Here is a 21483-nt window from a genome sequence, read left to right as displayed (position 1 = left end):
GGTAACCCCTCCTCCCATCACAGTAACCCTCCTCCCCACCACAGTAACCCTCCTCCCATCACAGTAACCCTCCTCCCCATCACAGTAACCCTCCTCCCATCACAGTAACCCTCCTCCCCACCACAGTAACCCTCCTCCCATCACAGGTAACCCCTCCTCCCATCAAAGTAACCTCTCCTCCCCATCACAGTAACCCTCCTCCCATCACAGTAACCCTCCTCCCATCACAGTAACCCTCCTCCTATCACAGTGACCCCTCCTCCCCACCACAGTAACCCTCCTCCCATCACAGTAACCCTCCTCCCATCACAGTAACCCTCCTCCCCACCACAGTAACCCTCCTCCCCATCACAGTAACCCTCCTCCCCATCACAGTAACCCTCCTCCCCATCACAGTAACCCTCCTCCCATCACAGGTAACCCCTCCTCCCATCACAGTAACCCTCCTCCCATCACAGTAACCCTCCTCCGCCTCACAGGTAAGGGTCCCCCTCGGGCAGCACTGGGCCTGGGTGCGGCCCACGCCTTCCCTGGGACAGAGCAGTCACACACCCCAGCTTCACCTTTAACCCGACGCAGGGAGGTGACCTTTAGTCCATCTCCCAAGCGTATCCTGCTCTCTTTGCCAAGAAAATCACGAACCCAAGAGCCGGTCTGAGCCTCTGACCCAGCCTGGGCCGCAGCGGGAGGCCTGTCGGGAGGTCACCTCCCTGTGTGGCCTCGGCCCAGGCTCCCCGTGGCTCGCATCTGTCATGGTCCGGGCTCAGAGATGGTTCTGTTGCTGTTGTTTCTGGACCAGAAGGAAGGCAGGAGGTGTCCGATGCTGCCTTCCATTAAATGTAAGAGCGCGAGCCCCGTGCCGGCCTGGCCGGGAGCAGAGGGGAAGCGGCATCCGCTGCTCGGAGCGCTGGAGGGTGGCGGGTCGGGACGTGGCCTCGCGCGCGGCGAGGGGAACTCGGTGACGTTCAGACTGTGACCGATGGCCCGACACGGGCCAGGGCGGCCCTCCTCCCATCGGCCCAGCCCGCCGCCCCTGCTCCTGCGCGCCGGGCCCTGTCGTCGCGGCCTGCCCTGCAGAGAGGTGGCCATGCCGCCTGCTCCAGGGAGGGGACCCCCTACCCCTTCCCTCCTCTGGGGGGCAAAGGGGAGGCCCCAGGAGAGCGAATGTGCAGGAGCCCTTCCGAGAGCCGTGGCCCCTCGGTGACACACCGCGCCGTGGGCCACTTGCGAAGGAAGTCAGAGTGGAGGCTGTGTGTTCAGCAGTTAGCAGAGGCGCAACACCGCCTGAAAGGGCCTGGAGCGCGGCACCTGCCTTCCGTCATTAGCACGTGGCCCGTGGCCTAAACGTGACTGCCACGTGCCCTCCACGCAAACCGGCCGGCCCCTGGACACGAGGGGGAAGATTTCGCAGCGCCCAGAGGGCAGGCTGGGTCCCGCCTCATCCTGTTCAGCCGCGGCGTGAACGCACCCCGCTCCCGAGGGCTCCCACCGGGCCGTCGGAGGCTGCGTGAGCGCGCACCTGTGGGCGGCACAGAACTGGAGTCCGTGGCTCCGTCTCCTTAGACGGGACGGCCTCGCGCCCTCAGCGACGGGAGAATGTATCTCCTGGAACTAGAACGTGTGTCTCCATCAGCGTTCCTGTCTAACATATTTGACCGTTAATGAACTTGGGCTCTGCATTTGCATCTGAATTCAAGGCAGACGCTTACCTAGAGTTCCCCCCCCCGCCCCCCCATCCGGCTTTTAAAGGCGCAGGAGCACCCTGGCTTCTGCGATGTCGATGTGGATCCCTTTATTCGTCAGAAAGTGCTGTGATGGGGGACTGGGTCTGAGTCCCCGGGGAAAGCCGGGGGCTCTGTCCGTGTGGAGAGACGGGGAGATGATCACCCGCGCCCGGCCGTCCCAGACGGGGGTCCTCCGGCAGCGCCCCAGCCTCAGGCGTCACGGGCGGCCGGGGCGGGCTCTCGTAGGGACATCGGATGGAAAAAGCCAGACAGAGGGGCTCCAGTTACTTCTCGTTCTCGCGGGTGAGGCCAGACAGACGCGTGCAGCTCTTCACTCCGCCCGGAGACTTCCCTGCTGCCCGCTGCATCCCTCGGCCCGAACAGGGGCACCAGGCCAAGTGCGGGCACCGCCACCCGTGGGGAGGCCTCGCTGTGCGGCACCAGCACAGGCTGGGGCTCGTGGTCCCTCCTGACCCTCAGAACCTAATCCGGCTGAGCCCTCGTGACCCTAACCCGGCTGAGCCCTCGTGACCCTAACCCGGCTGAGCCCTCGTGACCCTAACCCGGCTGAGCCCTCATGACCCTAACCCGGCTGAGCCCTCATGACCCTAACCCGGCTGAGCCCTCATGACCCTAACCCGGCTGAGCCCTCGTGACCCTAACCCGGCTGAGCCCTCGTGACCCTAACCCGGCTGAGCCCTCGTGACCCTAACCCGGCTGAGCCCTCGTGACCCTAACCCGGCTGAGCCCTCGTGACCCTAACCCGGCTGAGCCATCATGACCCTAACCCGGCTGAGCCCTCGTGACCCTAACCCGGCTGAGCCCTCGTGACCCTAACCCGGCTGAGCCCTCGTGACCCTAACCCGGCTGAGCCCTCGTGACCCTAACCCGGCTGAACCCTCGTGACCCTGCCCTGGTGGTGCTGGGAGCTTTCCTCCCCACCAGCCCTGGGTGTGTCCTCAGCCACAGGAGAAGGCACAGACCCGGGGCTCTCCTCCTGCGCTGCCAGCAGAGCCTCCGCCCCCACCGCCGAGCGGGGCAGGGCCCGCCCACCACGCAGAGGAGTGTGGCCGCCCGGTGCAGGCCCCCCCCCCCTCCCGGAAGCCTGGCTGCTGGCCCGGCTGCTGCTTCACGCGCCGTCCCAGAGCCCGGGCCGTGGCGTCAGTGTGAGCGTGACCCGTACCAGCCCCTCCCTCACCCGGGACCCCGTGGGCACTGCGACTGAGAGAGCCGTCCCGCCCCAGGCATCGCCTCGCCACCGCGGGCGCTGTGTGGTCTGTGGACGCGCCCAGGCGCAGGGACACCTTTCCGTCTTCGAGGAGCCACTGCTCTTCAATGAATCGCAAGGGCACGCCGCCGGGTGCAGGGCGCCGCCGGGTGCAGGGCGCCGCCCGGTGCAGGACGCCGCCGGGTGCAGGACGCCGCCGGGTGCAGGACGCCGCCGGGTGCAGGATGCTGCTCCGGGGCCTGCCCTGTGGTCCTGCTCACGTAGCATCGGGAAAGACGGGGTGATGGAGATGGGCCAGGCGCAGTGCCGGAGACGCTGGAAGGGGTGCTTACCGAAGAGCGGGGTGTCGGGGCCTTGTGGCGACACCCACACCTACGCGGGCGATGACATTGCGTGAAACTAAACGCACGTGCCCGCGCCCGCGAGGACCAGCAAACGGAGACGGGGCAGGTGCACGGCCTGCTTCAGGGCATCACCTCGCCGCTGACTGGGGGTGCCGGCGGCAGGTCTGCAGGTGTTGCCAGGGAAGGAGACTGAGGAAAGGACCCGCAGTATCCGTCTCCACCATTTCCTGCAACTGCAGGCACCTGCACCCCACTCAGCTGCAGTGTTGCCCGTAGGAAAGGAAGACTAATTAACCAGGCAGATGTTGATCCCCCGCCCCACTCACCCCTACAATCAGAGGGCAGCACACAGGGGCGTCGGGCGTGCCGCGCCGGGCAGGATGAGCCGGGCAGCGGAGGGAGATGCTGCTGCCGTCGAGGCCACTGAAGGAGACGGAGACGGCGAGTGTGCGCCTACGAGCCGAGGAGCAGCCTGAGGAGACAGGTGGCGGGCTCGGCGTGTTTCTTTGGGCCGGTCCACCGGGTCCGCACGGGTCTACTGGGTCCGCACGGGTCCACCGGGTCCGCACGGGTCCACCGGGTCCGCACAGGTCCACCGGGTCCGCACGGGTCCGCACTCGCACACAGAGCAGAGGTTCTGACCCCTCTCCCGCCAGGCGCAGACTGTCCGCTCGAATGAGCCGGGGAATTGCAAAATTGATACCTAACTGCCCCCCCAAGGAACCGTGGCCTTTTCTCCGTCATCGTTTCTTTAAAACGCAAAGTTCTTGTGCCTCTTGATCGTCCTTTAGGCTCTGCCTGCTCTGAGGGCACAGCTGCTGCAGGAGGCTCGCCAGGCTGTGGTGTCCCCGTTCAGCACGTTGCAAAGTCACAGCGAGCATGACCTCCGGCAGGCAGGCCCAGGATTAATTATCACTCGGAAAGCCAGCACACAGCCTTTGTCATCAGGATGATGAGATCACGGCCACCCGAACACTCCACGCGCGTGGCCAGGCCACTGCTGAATTCCTGCTGAATAAACTGAGAAAAAAAATACTGCCATTTACTCTCCAAGGAAATTCATTGTTTAGTGCAACCACTATTTCTGTGGGTTTTTCGGTTGAATAGGTCAGTGCAGTGCCCAGAGGTATGCGAGTGGCGAAGAGTTCGCTGCTAAAGATGGATGCGAGGCCCTTTTTCTTCCTGCTCTCAGCTATTATTTGCCGTCGCGTTGGAGTGTTAAATCTGTATTTTGGAGGAGAACTGCTGAGACTTGAGAGAGTATGTTACTAGACTGCACTGTCCCGCGGCACAGGCCGGAGCCTGGTGCGGACCCCAGCACGCCGCGGGAGTTGTGTTTAGTTTAGATACGGGAGCAAACTGGCCTATGAAACACTGGGCTGTAAATATCCGCCTTTATGAGCCCCTCAGGATAGTCCTGCTGAAGCCGGAGTTAAGACGGTTCATGATTCAAGCCCACAAGCTGAAAAGTAGCCGTTGCCCTGAGTAGTAATTTGCTGCCTGAGTCCTGAGAATATACATCTGGCCTCTGCTCATTTCGTTCAGAGTTTGTGCGCACACTGGTAATGGATGAAGTTTTCAAAAATTGTGTTTTAATGCATTTTTTAATTTTTTTTTATTGATTTCAGAGAGGAAGGGAGAGGGAGAGAGAGAGCGCAACATCAATGATGAGAGAGAATCATTGATCGCCTGCCTCCTGCACGCCCCACACTGGGGATGGAGCCTGCAACCCGGGCAGGTGCCCTGACCGGGAATCAGAACCTGACCTTCTGGTTCATAGGTCGACGCTCAGTCACTAAGCCACACTGTCCAGACAAAAATAGTTTTTAACAAGAGTCCCGCCTCGAGGCTGCAGGGTCTCTGACGTAGGCCTCCTTGCTGAGCGGATTCTGTGTTTTCTTGTCTAAAGAGCCACCGTACTTCACTGCTGAGCCCGCGAGTCGGATTGTGGTGGAGGTGGAGGAGACCGTGGACATGGCGTGTGAAGCCATGGGTGAGTGTGGGGGCTGCTGAGCGGCCGTGATGTGGAGGGACCCAGGGCATTCTCCAGGGCAGTCGTCATCACTGGAGGGACACGTTGAGAGCAATGTCAGAAACAGGGACTGTGCAGAACGCAGGTGCTGTGCATGTGACCCTGGGGAGGTGTTTGACCCTGGGGAGGTGTGTGACCCTGGGGACGTGTTGGACCCTGGGGAGGTGTTTGACCCTGGGGACGTGTTGGACCCTGGGGAGGTGTTTGACCCTGGGGACGTGTTGGACCCTGGGGAGGTGTTTGACCCTGGAGAGGTGTTTGACCCTGGGGAGGTGTTGGACCCTGGGAAGGTGTGTGACCCTGGGGAGGTGTTTGACCCTGGGGAGGTGTTGGACCCTGGGAAGGTGTGTGACCCTGGGGAGGTGTTTGACCTTGGGGAGGTGTTTGACCCTGGGAAGGTGTTTGACCTTGGGGAGGTGTTTGACCCTGGGGAGGTGTTGGACCCTGGGAAGGTGTGTGACCCTGGGGAGGTGTTGGACCTTGGGGGGGTGTTTGACTCTGGGGAAGTGTTTGACCCTGGGGAGGTGTTGGACCCTGGGGAGGTGTTTGACCCTGGGGAGGTGTTTGACCCTGGGAATGTGTTGGACCCTGGGGAGGTGTTTGACCCTGGGAAGGTGTTGGACCCTGGGGAGGTGTTTGACCCTGGGGAGGTGTTTGACCCTGGGAAGGTGTTGGACCCTGGGGAGGTGTTTGACCCTGGGAAGGTGTTGGACCCTGGGGAGGTGTTTGACCCTGGGGAGGTGTTTGACCCTGGGAAGGTGTTGGACCCTGGGGACGTGTTGGACCCTGGGGAGGTGTTGGACCCTGGGGAGGTGTTTGACCCTGGGAAGGTGTTTGACCCTGGGAAGGTGTTTGACCCTGGGGAGGTGTTGGACCCTGGGGAGGTGTTGGACCCTGGGGAGGTGTTTGACCCTGGGAAGGTGTTTGACCCTGGGGAGGTGTTGGACCCTGGGAAGGTGTGTGACCCTGGGGAGGTGTTTGACTCTGGGGAGGTATTTGACCTTGGGAAGGTACTTGACTCTGGGGGGTTGTTTGACCTTGGGAAGGTGTTTGATCCTGAGGAAGTAGTTGACCTTGGGAAGGTGCTTGATCTGGGAAGGTACTTGACCTTGCTCCCTCACCTGCAAAGCGGGGCAGGTACTATTGATACAGGAAGCACAGGAGGCCTGGTGTAGGCTGTGCTCTCACTCCGAGGGCAGGAAGCTAGTTCCCATCCACAGGTGATGCGGACCCACAGCCACGTCGCTCTGTAGACAGAGATGCCGTAAATTCTCTGAACAGGACATCTCTGTGTTTCTGCCGTTTCAGCACTGGGTCGCCTTTTCCTGTTAGTCAGGCCCCGTGACTGCTAGCCGCCGCTGCGCCATTCCCACCCCGCAGCGCAGGGAGCCACACTGACCCTGAGCCGGGCTCTCTGGGCGCTGCGTCAGCACAGGCTGCGTCGGTGCTGGGCGCGGTCAGGAAACAGAGGGACCTTCTTACGTTACTGTCTGGCCCCCTCAGGAGCGGTCTTTCCTCCTGAGACTTGGAGGGGGCATTCCCAGACCTTTGTGAGTCGCCGGGGAGATTGTCATCTCGCTGTTCACACGGACAGGGCCCGGGAGGCAAGGCCCAGCCACGTGCTCGGGGCCAGGCCCAGGCGACGCGGTGCGGTGCCTCCTGTGAAACCTTCGCCAGCGTCTGGCGTGAAGGGGTCGTCATTACATACCGGGCAGGTGACCCGTCTGGGGCCACATGGAGGCGGGGTGCAACCGAATCCGTGAGCTCCACGGCGAGGGCTCTGCCAGGACCCCGGCTGCTCACGAGAGCTGAGCCCCGGACGTGGAGCTGAGACCTAAGAGCTGTGGGTGCCCACGCGTGTTCTCGTTTCTGAGAAGGATGGCGGCGTCCCTCGGCGCAGTGCCGATGGCCAGTGAGGGTCAGCCGCAGTCCCTCCCCCGTCACTGTGTCTGCGGCAGCCGGTCCTGCCGAGCAGCTCTGGTCTCAGCCCCAGTCCTCGGGGAGGCGGGAGGCCGGGTGCAGGGCCCTGCTCCGCCCCTGTCCCTCCGTCCCGCTCCCTGAGCCGGGGAGGGGGGAGGACAAAGAGGAACGCGGATCTTACATGGAATTATGTCCCGTGCGGTGGTCACACCGTCCCCTCTTGAGTAAACCCAGCTTTGTCAGGCCGATGACTCTGAAAGGGAAGCTAAGCAGTTAGCGTTGCAGTGCGTGGGGGTAAGATCCTGCTTTTGACCTGAAATTGCCCCAAAAGGGAAGCCCTGCTCGCCCCTCCATGCCCACAGCCACCTCTCAGTAAGTGCCGGTCGGAAGCGCTGCCCCTGACGAGGAAGCCCTTGGCACGGCTTCCGTGGCGAACAGCGTGTGAGGCGCAGACATAAACACGTGAACAGGTTCTCCACGCGGCGTGGCCGGTGTGGAATTTGCCGCTTTCTTTTCATTCTGACCCAGCGGCTCCTCTCGGGGAGAGCTGCCTCGTGGAACCACCGTGATGAGGTTTTACACGAGTCGTTATGCTTTTACCTTGAAATGGATTTTTTTAATTTCCTGGTTTAATAAAATGTGACAGGAAACATAATTAAGGCAAAGAACAGGATCCGAGAATACATCATCTTGAAATATTCCACGACATTAACTTTATTTATGAGAAGGAGGCATCTTTTACTCCAGCGTCTGAAGTCGAGGGACCTGAGTGTGCGTCCCCCCGTGCCCCGCGCGGACGTGTTTTCTCTAAGCTACGTTTACAGCGAGGGAAACTGAGGCACGGGCCGCCGAGGTGTGGAAATAGCCCAGCTGCTCCCGCACTTTTCCTGGGGCCTCAGCCGGCGCTGCGCCCGCCCCAGTTCAGGACTGTGGTCTTGGGGCTCAGGGCTGCTCTCTGGCAGCTTCTCCGGGTGCAGGCGCAGGGCATTGGAAGGGTCGTGTCGGGGCTGGGTGTTCCTCCCCTCCCCCGATGCCGCGCTGGGTCCATTGCTTCATGTCAGGTGAGAAGAGGATCACCTGAAGTGCCTGTTAAAACATTGCCGTTTCGGCGTGACTCAGTGGCTGAGAGTCGACCTATGAACCAGGAGGTCACAGTTCGATTCCTGCTCAGGGCACATGCCCAGGTTGCGGGCTGGATCCCCTGTGAGGGGCATGCAGGAGGCAGCCGATCAATGATTCTCTCATCACTGATGTTTCTCTCTCTCCCTCTCCCTTCCTCTCTGAAGTCAATAAAAACGTATTTTAAATAAAATACTGCCGTTCCTTCCTCCTGTAAGAGATTCCCGAAATTTAGTTTGTGACGCCCGGTTCTTGCCTCCACGCAGGGGCCCCGCTGCCCCGGCTGCGGTGGTACAAGGACGCCGTGCCGCTCGGCCAGCTCCAGGACCCGCGCTACCGGCTGCTCCCCGGCGGCCTGCGCATCGAGCGGCTGCGGCCCCGTGACTCCGGCATCTTCCAGTGCTTTGCCAGCAACGAAGGGGGCGAGGTGCAGACCTCCACCTACCTGGACGTCACCAGTGAGTACCGGCCCCCAGAGCCGGAGCTCCCGGCCGCGGCCCCGCGTGGCACACTCAGAGAGGGGTCACACCCGCTCGGCCCCTCGGTGACGGGCGGGGCGTGGTGCCCAGGTGACTGCAGCACCCAAGCCCCTCGCCTCCTCTGCAGACGCGGAGCGCGAACGCATGGCTGTCCCGGGGGGCCGCCTGCTCTCAGCGGGTAGCGGGGACCCAGCACTTGAGGCCCCTGCACCAAGAAGTAGGAAACCCGCTTTTCTGGACGTTGAGTGAACAGCTCGTTCCTACTCTTTTCCTTGAGATAATTTTTCCACTTTTTAAATATTCATTCTCGGTTGTAGTTTTATTGAGCGATCATAGCTCTTTTGTGAGCCTCCTCTTACCCCGTTGACGGACATATGGGGCCCCGGAAAGCTGGAATGACGGGAGGTTTCGTTGTGTCTGTGCTTCGCTCCTTAACCCCCCAGCTGTGACGCTGTTCGCACACGAAGGAGGATTCCGTCCGACATGGTTTCTTCTCCGGGCCCGTACGTCTCCCCGCTTTGAGACAGAGTAGAACCGGGTGACTAGGGAACTACACGGGCACGTTCGCCCTTTCGGAGGGAAAATGCTGGTCTCCTCGGGGAGAGCCTTTGGAGGAAGCGGTCGATGCCGTGTGTGCCGCCCGGTGGAGCCCACAGAGGCGGACAGAACCTAAGATTGATGCGACGCTTCAGCAAACCGGGCTCCCTTCCTTGAACTGTGCCCAGGGGTCGAGTTTATCGTCCAGCTTGGAGCGTAGGAAACCAAAATGCCTTCAAACAGTAGAAATAGCACTGGGCACTTAGCCGGAAACCGAGTTTGGTGCATTAGAATTATTTAAAGCAGACCTGGCAGCGGCGGGCCACGGTGGGACGGGCGGGACTGGCACGCTTTCTAAAAGGGCAGACGGAAAGTCGGTTCAGCTTGGAGGGCATGGTCTCAGTCACAGCGACTCAGCTCTGCTGGAGCAGGACAGCAGCACAGACAGCACAGAGCGGTGGGCGTGGCCGTGTTCCAGTAAAGCTTTATTGATAAAAGCAGCACAGACAGCACAGAGCGGGTGGGCATGGCTGTGTTCCAATAAAGCTTTATTGATAAAACCAGCACAGGGCGGGTGGGCGTGGCTGTGTTCCAATAAAGCTTTATTGATAAAACCAGCACAGGGCGGGTGGGCGTGGCTGTGTTCCAATAAAGCTTTATTGACAAAAGCAGGCACAGGGCTGCATTCGGCCCCCGGGCTGTGGGGGCCAACCTTTTCTCTATTGAGAGACTGGGAAGCTCTACTTAATGTCTCAGCCTCAGTGTTGTCATCAAAATGGAACCAACCCAGCCCAATTCACAAGGTTCTTGCAAAGATCAGATTGGAAATTTAAATGAACGTGCTACATACGCTGGTTACCATGGCAACTGGAGAGTGAACAGATAAATGATTATGATTTGTAAGTGTAGGGTGTAGCAAAAGGGGCTTTTTTTCAAATTAAAACCTTTAATGGGATGAAAATACAATGTAGCACAATCAATATTGGTGTGTTCGTTTAACAAACACGATTGAGCATGAGTGTCCCGCCCTCCGCATCCCTCGGGCCTGGGGACAGCCGTGAGGAGGCGGGTCCCTGCGGGCTGCCGGCAGGATCGGCAGCTCCGGGAGGGCGGCGGGAGGTGCAGGCACCCCTCGCGGGTTCCAGGGGTAGCACTGGTTACCCAGCGCTCAGTCCTGTGGAAATCCACGTGGACAGTCCCTCCGAGGGACCCGCCTGAGCCTGTCCCTGTCACCTCCTCACGTAGATGTCGCACCAGCCTTCACTCAGCTTCCGGCAGACACCACGGTCACGGACGGGATGACGGCCACGCTGAGGTGCGAGGTGTCCGGGGCGCCCAGACCCGCCATCACCTGGAGGAGAGGTGGGCAGTGGGGTTCACACGGACCCGCCGCGCTGGGGCGGGGCAGCGCAGGAGGCTCCTCAGCTCCGAGGCCCAGCCTGTGCGCGGGCCCAGCTGGCGGCGGGGACCGGGAGGCCAAATGGGAGGCGGCAGGCCCTCTGTCTGTCATAGGCTTTCTCTCGCTGGAGTGAGATGGGATCAGAGCGCATGAGAGCGTCTCCAATGCGCACCAGCGTAGAGACGGGCAGGACAGGCCCCAGAGGGACGTGGCAGGGTGTCCGCGCTGCTGTGACTAGCGCTGGACCTGCTGTGGCTGTGTCCGTGGGTACAGGTCCCCTTCGTTCTGGCATCTCCTTGACTTGCTTCTTGGTTGTGGCCTGAGCGTGGCCCTCCCTCGAGCCCTGGGTTCTGACGCGCCTGTCTCCTCTCCGGTCTCAGGAAGCCACGTGCTGGCCAGCGGCTCCGTGCGGATTCCCAGGTTCACGCTGCTGGAATCCGGGGGCCTGCAGATCAGCCCCGTCTCCATCCAAGATGCCGGCACCTACACCTGCTACGCAGCCAACACGGAGGGGTCCCTGAACGCGTCGGCCACGCTCACCGTGTGGAGTAAGGACCCAGCCCCGCGGGCTCCGCCTCAGCCCTGGTCTCTCCGTCGTGTCCTCTGCTCAGGGACCTCCCGGTGTCCGCACTCCGGTTCACCCCGAGGAGGAGGGTTGTCACAGCTCATTTCTAGGAAGCTGTTCAGTAACTAACGTGTCCGTGTCCGAAGAACAGTTAGAAAGTGTGTCCCAGATCTAAAGGGGGCTTCGGGAGAGGAGAGATTGGCTTTTCAAGTCGGTGCAGTTGGGATATTGTCCCCAAGTGGCTCCCATAGCAAACAGCAGGTTATTCGAGGAAACCAAATCAAGAATTAAAATCCTAGAGAGAGTATATTTTTTTTCTGTTATCATTGTAACCAACTCGAACACTCCTAGGTTATGAACTATGAATGCTCCCTAGGTATGAGGCATGAACCGAGAGAGAGAGAGAGAGAGAGAGAGAGAGAGAGAGAGAGAGGTTTGTTTCTCCAACGTTTGACTCTTCTTTTTTTATCTATAACACGGGTTTCTGAAATGCAGAAGAAGTTGTTTTCCGGAGCGTAAGGATTGGCTTAGCAAGCATTCCTACCCCACCCCCGTAGCCTCGCTCACCAGTGAGCGTCCCCGCCTCCCCGCGGCCGTATCTATCTCGCTAAAACAGCGCTGTTCACAAAAGCAAGACGAGCCGATTCATCTGTGCTCGCTCACAGACTCCCCGTCCGTCTGTGAGGAGGGAAACGCTAACTGGCGCGAGGGAGCCGTCTGTCGCCACGCCATCCTTCGGGAAAAGCCCCCGGGCTCTGCTTCGTGCCCGTGGAGGTGTCTCTGGTTTCCATGGTTTCCACGGGTAAACGGCCTTCCTAACCTGTCAGGAGCTCTAAGAACACTGCCTTCCGGTCACCCCTCGACGGTCAGGTGCTGCAGAGGGGTTGTTCCTTTCGGTGTTCGACTCCTGATTCATCGTTGTCCCTAAAACCAACCTCACCTTTACAAACTGGCGTCTGCACGTCGCTGGGTCACTGGCCCGGCAGTTGTGTGGCTCTGCTGAGATCCAGGGTCAGAACCGCGGTGGATGCGGGAGCCGCGGTGGCTGCGGGCACCCTCCCCACGTGCCCCGGGGTCTGTGCAGCCGCAGCACCGGCAGCCCCATCCCCTCTCCCCCCCCCCCCCGGAAACGCATGCTCCGAGATGCCTCCCGCACACCCGCTGCTGCCCTGAACCCCATGTGTGACCCCCAAGTTCGGGCTGTGCACACCGTGGCTGTCACCCGGGCTCCCGCTGTGGCGGCGCCTGGTCTGGGCGGAGTCCAGGCCTGCCCTGGGCCGTAGGCCACTCCAGCTCCGTGGCACCAGCAGCCGGCATTTCTGAGCACCACTGTCCTGAGAACTGGGTGTGATGCCACAGCGTCGCAGACTGCTGTGAGGACTGAGTAGCAGCGTAATGAATGAAGCGCTCTGCAAGTCCGGGGTGCTGCGCGGCCGGCAGAAGTCCGGGGTGCCGGTGATCTTGGGGAAACGGATGCTTTCCTGGCAGTGGGAGCGGATGACCTGATAAACATCGCAGCCGCCTTCCCCTCCCACTTCTTCCGGGACCTGGACCCTCGGGGTGGCCTGGGGGGGGGGGGGCAGAGGCCTGGCTCCGGCTGCGTGGGAGGGCGTTTCCCTCCCCTGGGCGGCGGCTGGCCGGGATGAGAGGAAACTTGGTTTTGAGGTCAGGTGCCCAGTGCATTGCCCCGGAGGGAGGAGGCACTCACGCCTGTAAGTGTCTGAGCTCTGACTTGTGTTTTCAGATCGAACATCCATCGTCACGCCCCCTGAGGACCGCGTGGTGATCAAGGGGACCACGGCCACGCTGCGCTGCGGGGCCACGCACGACCCCCGCGTCTCCCTCCGGTAGCTCCTCCGTCCCCTGTGGGGGTGTTCGTATTCCGTGGGCTCGGGAAGGGAGGCTGAGACCAGAGGGAGAATTCAGGAACTTTGATTTCAGCCGCAGGTCACGGCGCCATGCGGTGCGGCTCCACCGTTAATCACACGGGTCCCAGTCGCCGCTCCGCCTTGTGCATCACTTAGGGGGCGGCGTCCACCCGGCCTCGGGGCAGTGCCCTTTGTGGGCGCAGATGAGGGGCCGCACAGGGGAGGGGGCACCACAGTCTGTCGGGGTGACGGCAGGGTGGGGCCTGGGCGGTCTGAAGGAGTTGCAGGCCGTCCCGTTGGAGCTCAGACTGGGAAGGCCATGACACCGTGTGGCGCAGTGGCCAGCGCGTGGCGCAAGCACAGGCCGCCGTGGCGAGCCTCTTCCCGGACTCGTGGTTGCAGAATGGGTTTCACTGTCAGACACAGGCTCGAGCCTGGGTCCTAACTCCGCACATCCGGGCACGTGCCCTCGGCCGGGGGCAGAGGCGTGCCGTCAGCGAGGGGCCGGGCGGCCGGGAGGTGCCCGCTTTCGGGAGGCTCACCCCAGCAGAGGGGCGGCGGCACATGCGCACATGTGGTTTAGCTGCACTCGGAGACGGCTGGCTTCTTGCTCGTCTCTGGCACGTGTTTGGCAAACAGTGCACATGTGTATGCGTGCAACCTGCTCTGTGTTCGGGACCCGGGGGCTCCGCTCCGGGGGTGAGACAGCCCTCGCCCCGGTGCAGGCAGCACCTGTCCCTCAGGCCCTTCCTGGGAATGGGGGAGCAGTGCTCGTAGCGACAGGTGTGACAGGTGGTGACATCCTAGCGCTGCCGCAGAGGCAGGAAGAGACTCCCGCCTCCACCGCGGTGCTCGCCAGCCGTGAGCCCGGCTTCTGGCTGCGTGGCACTCCCCCTGTGGTCAGTGTGCGTCATAGCGACCGGTCGTTCCACCATTCGGTCAATTTGCATATTAGCCTTTTATTATATAGGATTGATGTCAGAGAGGAAGGGAGAGGGAGAGAGAGAGAGGAACACCAATGATGAGAGAGAATCATTGATCGGCTGCCTCCTGCACGCCCCACACTGGGGTCAAGCCCGCAACCCGGGCATGTGCCCTTGACCGGAATCGAACCTGGGACCCTTCAGTCTGCAGCTGATGTTCTATCCACTGAGCCAAGGACTCTTTTTGTTCCTTTTTATCATATAGCCCACAGGGGATAGAATTCACCCTTTTTATCGTATAGCCCACACGGGATAGAATTCACCCTTTTTATCGTATAGCCCACAGGGGGTAGAACTCACCCTTTTTATCGTACAGCCCACAGGGGGTAGAATTCACCCTTTTTATCGTACAGCCCACAGGGGGTAGAACTCACCCTTTTTATCGTACAGCCCACAGGGGGTAGAACTCACCCTTTTTATCGTACAGCCCACAGGGGGTAGAACTCACCCTTTTTATCGTACAGCCCACAGGGGGTAGAACTCACCCTTTTTATCGTACAGCCCACAGGGGGTAGAACTCACCCTTTTTATCGTACAGCCCACAGGGGGTAGAACTCACCCTTTTTATCGTACAGCCCACAGGGGGTAGAACTCACCCTTTTTATCGTACAGCCCACAGGGGGTAGAACTCACCCTTTTTATCGTACAGCCCACAGGGGGTAGAATTCACCCTTTTTATCGTACAGCCCACAGGGGGTAGAACTCACCCTTTCAAAGAGCAGGTGAAGTGGTCGGTGCACCCAGGCCCCAGCGCGCCTTTTCACAGACGGAGGGGCCAGCGCCAGACCCTCCCGCCCTCTGACCCGGGCTCTGTGCTTGGCCGCAGCTACGTCTGGAGGAAGGACAACGTGGTCCTCGCCCCGCCCAGCAGCTCCCGGGTCCTGGTGGAGCAGGACGGGTCCCTGCTCATCAGCCAGACGTGGTCGGGCGACATCGGAGACTACACCTGCGAGATCACCTCCGAGGGCGGCAGCGACTCACGGACGGCCCGGCTGGAGGTGATGTGAGTACCGTGTCCCCTCCCACCGGCTCTGAGGGCGCCTCCCAGAGGCCACGCACCCTCCCGGCTGCCCTTCACCCGGGTGCCGCCCTCCGTGGCTCTCCGCCAGTGGCCAGTGGCCGTGCCTCAGGCCTCAGGTGCGTCCTTAGGGGGCTCCACCTCGTTCCGGAGGGCTCGCTGACGGGCGCTCGCTGACCCCGCGTTCTGTCCCCCAGCGGCTCTGCCGGGCGAGGTCCTGTCTGCCGTGGGCACTGAGTGACAGGCCACTTTCCACCGAGCGCCCATCGGAGCTTCCAGTAGGCGAGACGGCAGGGCCTCCCGCCAGGAGGCGGACCTGGCAGCCAGCAGGGCGCGTCTCAGCCGGCGCCTGCCCCCGCGCCAGGCAGCACTCCCCATGAGCTCCTTAGGGACCGACTGCGATGGCGCCGGCCTCTGGTCTGGCCCGGCCCCGGGTCCCGCTTCTCTCCTGCGTGACTCCCTCCGTTCCCGGCAGGCGGCTGGCACCGCATTCAGCTCCTTTGTGGAAACGCTGTCCTCGCAGACGTTCCCGAGCTCATCCGTACAAGAGTAAACCCGCCGGTGAAGAAGCAGAGTGGGGGCGGGCGGGGGGAGGGGGGAGGGGGCGCAGCAGCCAGCTCCGGGCCCCGCTGCGTCCCAGGGAGCAGGCAGGCCTCCCCGAGGAAAGGCAGTGGGAGAGGCCTGCCTGCTGGACTCACCCCCCAGCCAGGGTCCTCTAGACAAAGCTCACCCCCGGACCAGAGCCTGAGCAGTGAGCACAGGCCACGCCTCATTGGCCTGTGGATCCCGGGAGCAGGCCGGGGGGATGCTCAGTGGTAGACAGGCTTGAGCACAGACACTGGGATGAGTGAGCGACCGCAGCCCTGCTGGCCCTGCTGTGGGGACAGGTGAGGCTGTGCGGGGTTGGGTGAGGCTGTACAGAGCCCGGAGTGAGGGGGTGAGGCTGTGCGGGGCCCAGGTGAGGGGGTGAGGCTGTGCGGGGCCCAGGTGAGGGGGTGAGGCTGTGCGGGGCCCAGGGAGAGGGGGTGAGGCTGTGCGGGGCCCAGGTGAGGGGGTGAGGCTGTGCGGGGCCCAGGTGAGGGGGTGAGGCTGTGCGGGGCCCAGGTGAGGGGGTGAGGCTGTGGAGCGCCCCGGTGCCCCCAGGACCTGAACTGGCCCCGCCCACCCGCTGCCTGCAGGGTCTCGTCCAGGACGACCACCCCGTGTTCTCTGTAGAGGCTCCTCTTTGGGGCAAAGGTCACCCTGGTCAGCAGGGAAACAGCAGGGGCCTCAGCCCCAGAGGCTGAGGGGGGCTTGGTGCTGCGGCCACGGCTGTGCGCAGGTGACCCCCGCTCTGTGCGTGAGCGGGGAAACGGGCCCCTCGCCATTGGACCCGTGGGCCCTGGCTCTCCATCCGCCTGTGCCCTTGCCCCACTCAGGTGCCCCCGTGGTTTCTGCCCGTGGCCTGTCCTCTGCCGTCTCCACCGGGGGGAGCTGCCCCTCAGGCCAGGCTGCACATGGGCCGCCGGGGTCACACGGAGGAAGCACCGTGTTCACGCTCCCAGCTGGGGTGGGAGCACTGGGTGCACAGCTCCGCGCTCCAGTGCTTGGCGGTGTCTGGGGGTGCCTGGCAGTATCTGGGGGTGCCTGGCGGTGTCTGGGGGTGCCTGGCAGTATCTGGGGGTGCCTGGCGGTGTCTGGGGATGCCTGGCAGTATCTGGGGGTGCCTGGCAGTGTGTGGGGGTGTCTGGGGGCGTCTGTACCCTGCAGACACTCAGTAGACACGAGTGGTTGGTTGAGTGCATGAATGAATGAATGTGTGTTACCCACCGTTGGTGACCCGCCTCCTGATTTCACTCACACCCTCCATCCCCTTCGATGCCCACACCCTGGGCTTCTCCGCGGGAACTACCGCAGGCTCAGCCCCCACGGCCATGAGCCTGGGCACCCAGGGCCACCCGCTTCCGCTCTGGCCCTGCGTCTCCCCTCCCGTCCGCAGCTCGTGGCGAGGATTTTTAAATGTTGACCGCATTGGAGTCCAGGCCACGTGGTCAGCTCCCTTTGAGGACCCTCCCATCACGGGTCCTTGGTGCCTCTGTCCCCGGGCGCCGCCCTGCACGCGTCCGACACGCGCCTTCTTCTCTCTCGCTCCGCGGTGTATGTGCTGCTGATTTACGTGTCTTCCCAGCTATCCGCTCCTTTGATTTCCTTGAAGTAAAATACATTTTCCAGCCAATGTTGCCAAATCTCTAAAATAATAGGCTCCTGTAACGGGAGCTAGAGAAACATTTGCCGATCTGTGATGCGACCCACGCGGCTCCGGCTCCGGGGCTGTCTGAGACGCTGCGTGAACTGTCGTTAGCGCCACGAGCTGCTCCTGATCGGGATGGATGGGGAGCCGCAGGTGACAGCGCGCGTCTGCGACCCGCACGGGCCCTGACTCGTGCCCCCGAGACGCCAGCGGTGATGACAGTAATCATGGCTCATGATTGCAGGCGTCGGTGCTCAGAGCTTCCCAATCGAGCGCAGCCGCATTTCCGTGATTTACTCCGATGGCAACAGAGAAAGAAAAGGGAAAACCTCCCATCGCAGAAGCCTGAGAGGCGCTCGCGGCCGAGCAGGGCCCTCCACGCCTCACAGGCCTCCGCGCCATTGAGCTCAAGCTGCTTTGTTAACGCGGAGACGGGAGGTCAGACGCGGGCTTTCCCGGCCGGTGGGCAGCCGCTCACGCCGCCCGCCCCGTGAGAGCCTGGGCGGTCCCTCACACCCTGCACAGGGGCCTCCGCACCCCTCCTCAGGGCGGGACTTTGGGCACGTTCCCCGCTTCTCAGCCTCGGTTTCCTGAGCTGGAAACTGGGCGCGCCATCCCGCTCCTCGGGGCGCGGCTGTGAGGAGTGAATGACCGGTGTTTGTAGAAGCGCCTGGAGCCAGGCTCAGGGCGGACCCGCAAGCAGTCCCCCCGTCATTCCTCCCTTCCCGCCCCTGCACACGTCACCCACTCTCCTCGGCAGCCCCCTCCACCCCACCCTCTCACCTGCTTGGGTTTGCTGTGTTCATGGCCCTGAGACCAGCAGTCTGCTGCTGAGCCGGGTCTCCGGACAGGCCAGGGCTGGGCAGCACCCCACCGATGGGTTGGGGGGTCTGCGGATGGGGACCACGAGGAGGGCTCACAGGAGGGCCTGCCTCCTCCCCTCCCACGGGAACAGGCTCTGCCACCCGGATGGTCCTGAGACGCGTCCGGTAAATCCACATCACAGGGTCAAGGGTCAAGGTGACACGCTGGCCCCGCCCAGGTGTGTCTCTCCTCGGAGCGGCTGGGGCCCGAGGGACAGGACGTCTGGGTGACCCCAGACCCGCAGAGCCGTGCCCAGCGCCCGAGGGACCGGCTCCGAGGCTCATGGCTCATCATTTAAGGCCCAGTTAGATCAGAGACGCATCCCTGTGAACGGGCACAGGGAAGCCCCGTTACGGGCCGTGAAGACTGGGCGGCGGGGAGGTTCCGCAATAAACCCGGTGGCAAAGCCGTAGTCGGAGCAGCCCCGGGCCGTGTCTCCAGAATCATCCGGCCCCGCCGCCTTCATCCTCGGAGGGAAGCTGAGGAAGGTGGGTTTGGCCACGTGACCGGTGGTGCCTTCATAGGAAAGTGCTCTCTGACCTCCGCTGCCCAGCAGCCCCTGAGCCCCGGCTCTGCCAGCCGCTCTCCTGTTTCTCTCAAAACGCGGGGCTGCGCTCCCTCCACGGCTGTTGGTTGTTGCTCGCTCCGGCTGTCACTGTGGGCAGTGGGCTTGATGGCGACCCCCACTCCTCTCCATGACCCACTGACTCAGCCCTGGCTCCGTCCCTCTGCCCCCTCCTCTCGGGCATTTGTCGCCTGTCTGCGTGTCCTCGGCCGCGAGTCACTGCTCACTGTCGGTCTCCGTTCGAAGCTGCGGCGGAAAGCCGAGATGCGATCTGCTCCCATCAGATGGATGCTCTGGATCGGACCCGAATATATTAAACCGCCGTTATCGGTTATTGACGCGCTGATGGAGACTCACCAAGCTCAATCCCCAGACAAGCGAAGCGTGTCACTTGCAGAAACCGCCGGTTTCCAAGGTGTATTAGCAAGCCCTCCGCACAGAGCCGGGTGAGATGGAACACGAGAGGCCAGAGGGGGCTGCGCGTGTGGAGGCTGGGCCTGGGGGAGATAAATCTCCTCCGGCCCTGAGTCCGTGCCGCGCATGACAGCCACATTTTGCATCGGGCGTCGCCCTGGGCGTGGCCGAGCCGGGAGTGGGATGTGCTGGGCAACGGAGGCCGGAGGACGAGGGCTCGTGGCTTCTGATGCATCACAGACGCGATGCCCTCCGCCTCCTGGAGCTGGCGGGCGGGCGGGGGGGGGGGGGGGGGGGGCCCAGTGACCTCGTTAGCATAACCCAGGGGCCCGGGCCAGGAGTAGCAGTGACAGTCCGTCACTCAGGAAAGCCCAGGGTTCGAAGTTCCCTCCCAGGAACCGGACGGGGACCAGCCAGGCTCGCGTTACAGCACAGCCGTCGGCGGCCGGAGCCATGCTCACGCTGAGCGTGTCTTCAGGAGGGACCGACTCCTCGGCATTGGTTCCGTTCCTGAGCGAAGCAACTCCAGGAGGACGTGGGGAGGGTGGAGCGGCATTTCCACCCGAACGCCTCCGTCGGGGTCCTTGGGGGAAGCCGGAGGGGTGGGGCTGTTGGAGATCTCAAATGGAAGTAACAGCTCCTTTTTAAAAAATATGTCTTTTTATTGATGTCAGAGAGGAAGGGAGAGGGAGAGAGAGAAACATCCATGATGAGAGAGAATCGTTGATCAGCTGCCTCCTGCACGCCTCACACTGGGGATCGCACCCACAACCCAGGCCTGTGCCCTGACCGGGAATCAAACCCTGTTCTCCTGGTTCATAGTTCGATGCTCAACCACTGAGCCACACCAGCCGGCCAACAGCTCTTTTTAACTTAAAGCTCATTCACAACAAGAAAAGAAGCCAGAGCCCCGGCCCAAGTTGCTTCTTCATTGTGCTCACTAACGTCGCATCCACGTCGGAAACGCTTGCCCGTAAACGGTGCGCGTGGATAAGAGCTGTTCCTCGGGTCGCCGCGAGCACGGGCGGCTCAGTAAACCCCAAAGGGTAACGCGTGCACTTTCAAAACCACAATGTCAAGTGCACTCACGGCTTTCTGTGCTGACCCGTGGGCTCAGCAGGAATCGATGCCTGAGGGAGACCAGCCCAGTGAGTGGGTGGCACAGGTCGCACTGGGCGTCCGCTCTCCCGGCATCCCTAGGCCACGAGGCGGGTCCTCTCCAGCCTTGGGAGACGTAGGGGTTCGGGGGGGGGGGGCATGTAGCTCTCGATGGAAGGCGGCAGAGCGTGTGGGAGAGCCGTGCCCTGCCCGGAAGCTCTGACCGCGAATCCCATGACCACATCCCCCAGCGTCTGCGGAACCCACTTGCTTCCCCTTTATCGCCTCTCCGTGTGTGGTCCCTCTCCCGCGGGTGCGGTCCTGTCCCCACCGCATTCCCCTCTCCGCGCTTCCCCCAGGCCTCCCGCGTGCGACAGGAGAGAGGGCGCAGGACACGCGCCCCTCAGTCCCCGGCCCCCACGTCCTGGGAGAATGTGCGGGCGTTTCGGCTGAAAACTGCCAGAGTGGGACCCGTGTTAGGTCCCAATTCCCGGCCTTTCCCTGCGCGTCAGACTGCCTGCCCCTCACGCACAGCCTCCGGTTGTAAAACACGTGTGTGGCCACTCGTTTAATGACATTCCGTGTGGAAATGGCGCCTCCCGCCCGATCCAAGTTGCAGTCATGGCCCTTCAGTCCCACCAGGGGCCGGGGGCAGGCCGGGCTCGGAGAGCCAGCCGCGCGTGAGTGTGCGGGGCGGGTTTCCGAGGCGGGAGGTCGTGCGTGCTTGTGTGGGGCGTGTGTCACGTTCTCCCTCTCGGCACGGCGCGCAGGACTGCGGGCGGCCCGGCCCCGCGGTCTGACCTGTGTTCTCTCCTCTCTGACCCTCGCCTCCCAGTGAGCTGCCGCACCCCCCGCAGAACCTGCTGGCCCGCCTGGACGCCGCGCACAGCCACGCGGTGCTGCTGAGCTGGGTCCGCCCCTTTGACGGCAACAGCGCGGTCCTGCGCTACGTGGTGGAGCTGTCCGAGAACAGTGAGTAGCGGCAGCCGGGCCTCGGGCTCCCTCGGGCCTCTGTCCTTCACCCCCAGTCCTGCTCAGGCCCGCACGGTGCTCCACGCAGCCGCCGGCAAACCCCGGCTCTGGGTTGGGAAGGTCA

General features: G+C 62.5%; 1 protein-coding gene across 1 annotated transcript in view; it reads left to right on the top strand.

The window, feature by feature from the left end:
- SDK1 (sidekick cell adhesion molecule 1) overlaps positions 1–21483 on the top strand; it is a 591771-nt gene that overhangs the window by 473598 nt on the left and 96690 nt on the right. The window contains exons 8-14 of the mRNA XM_079771197.1: positions 5206–5289; positions 8634–8825; positions 10629–10745; positions 11163–11330; positions 13092–13194; positions 15025–15201; positions 21223–21359. Of these exons, the coding sequence (XP_079627323.1) occupies positions 5206–5289; positions 8634–8825; positions 10629–10745; positions 11163–11330; positions 13092–13194; positions 15025–15201; positions 21223–21359 (978 nt within the window). The remainder of the gene's footprint in view (positions 1–5205; positions 5290–8633; positions 8826–10628; positions 10746–11162; positions 11331–13091; positions 13195–15024; positions 15202–21222; positions 21360–21483) is intronic.

Source organism: Cnephaeus nilssonii (assembly GCF_951640355.1).
Source record: "Cnephaeus nilssonii genome assembly, chromosome: 5".
Taxonomy (NCBI): Eukaryota; Metazoa; Chordata; class Mammalia; order Chiroptera; family Vespertilionidae; genus Cnephaeus; species Cnephaeus nilssonii.
Note: the sequence above shows the minus strand (reverse complement) of the source record. Positions and strands in the feature narration are given on the sequence as shown.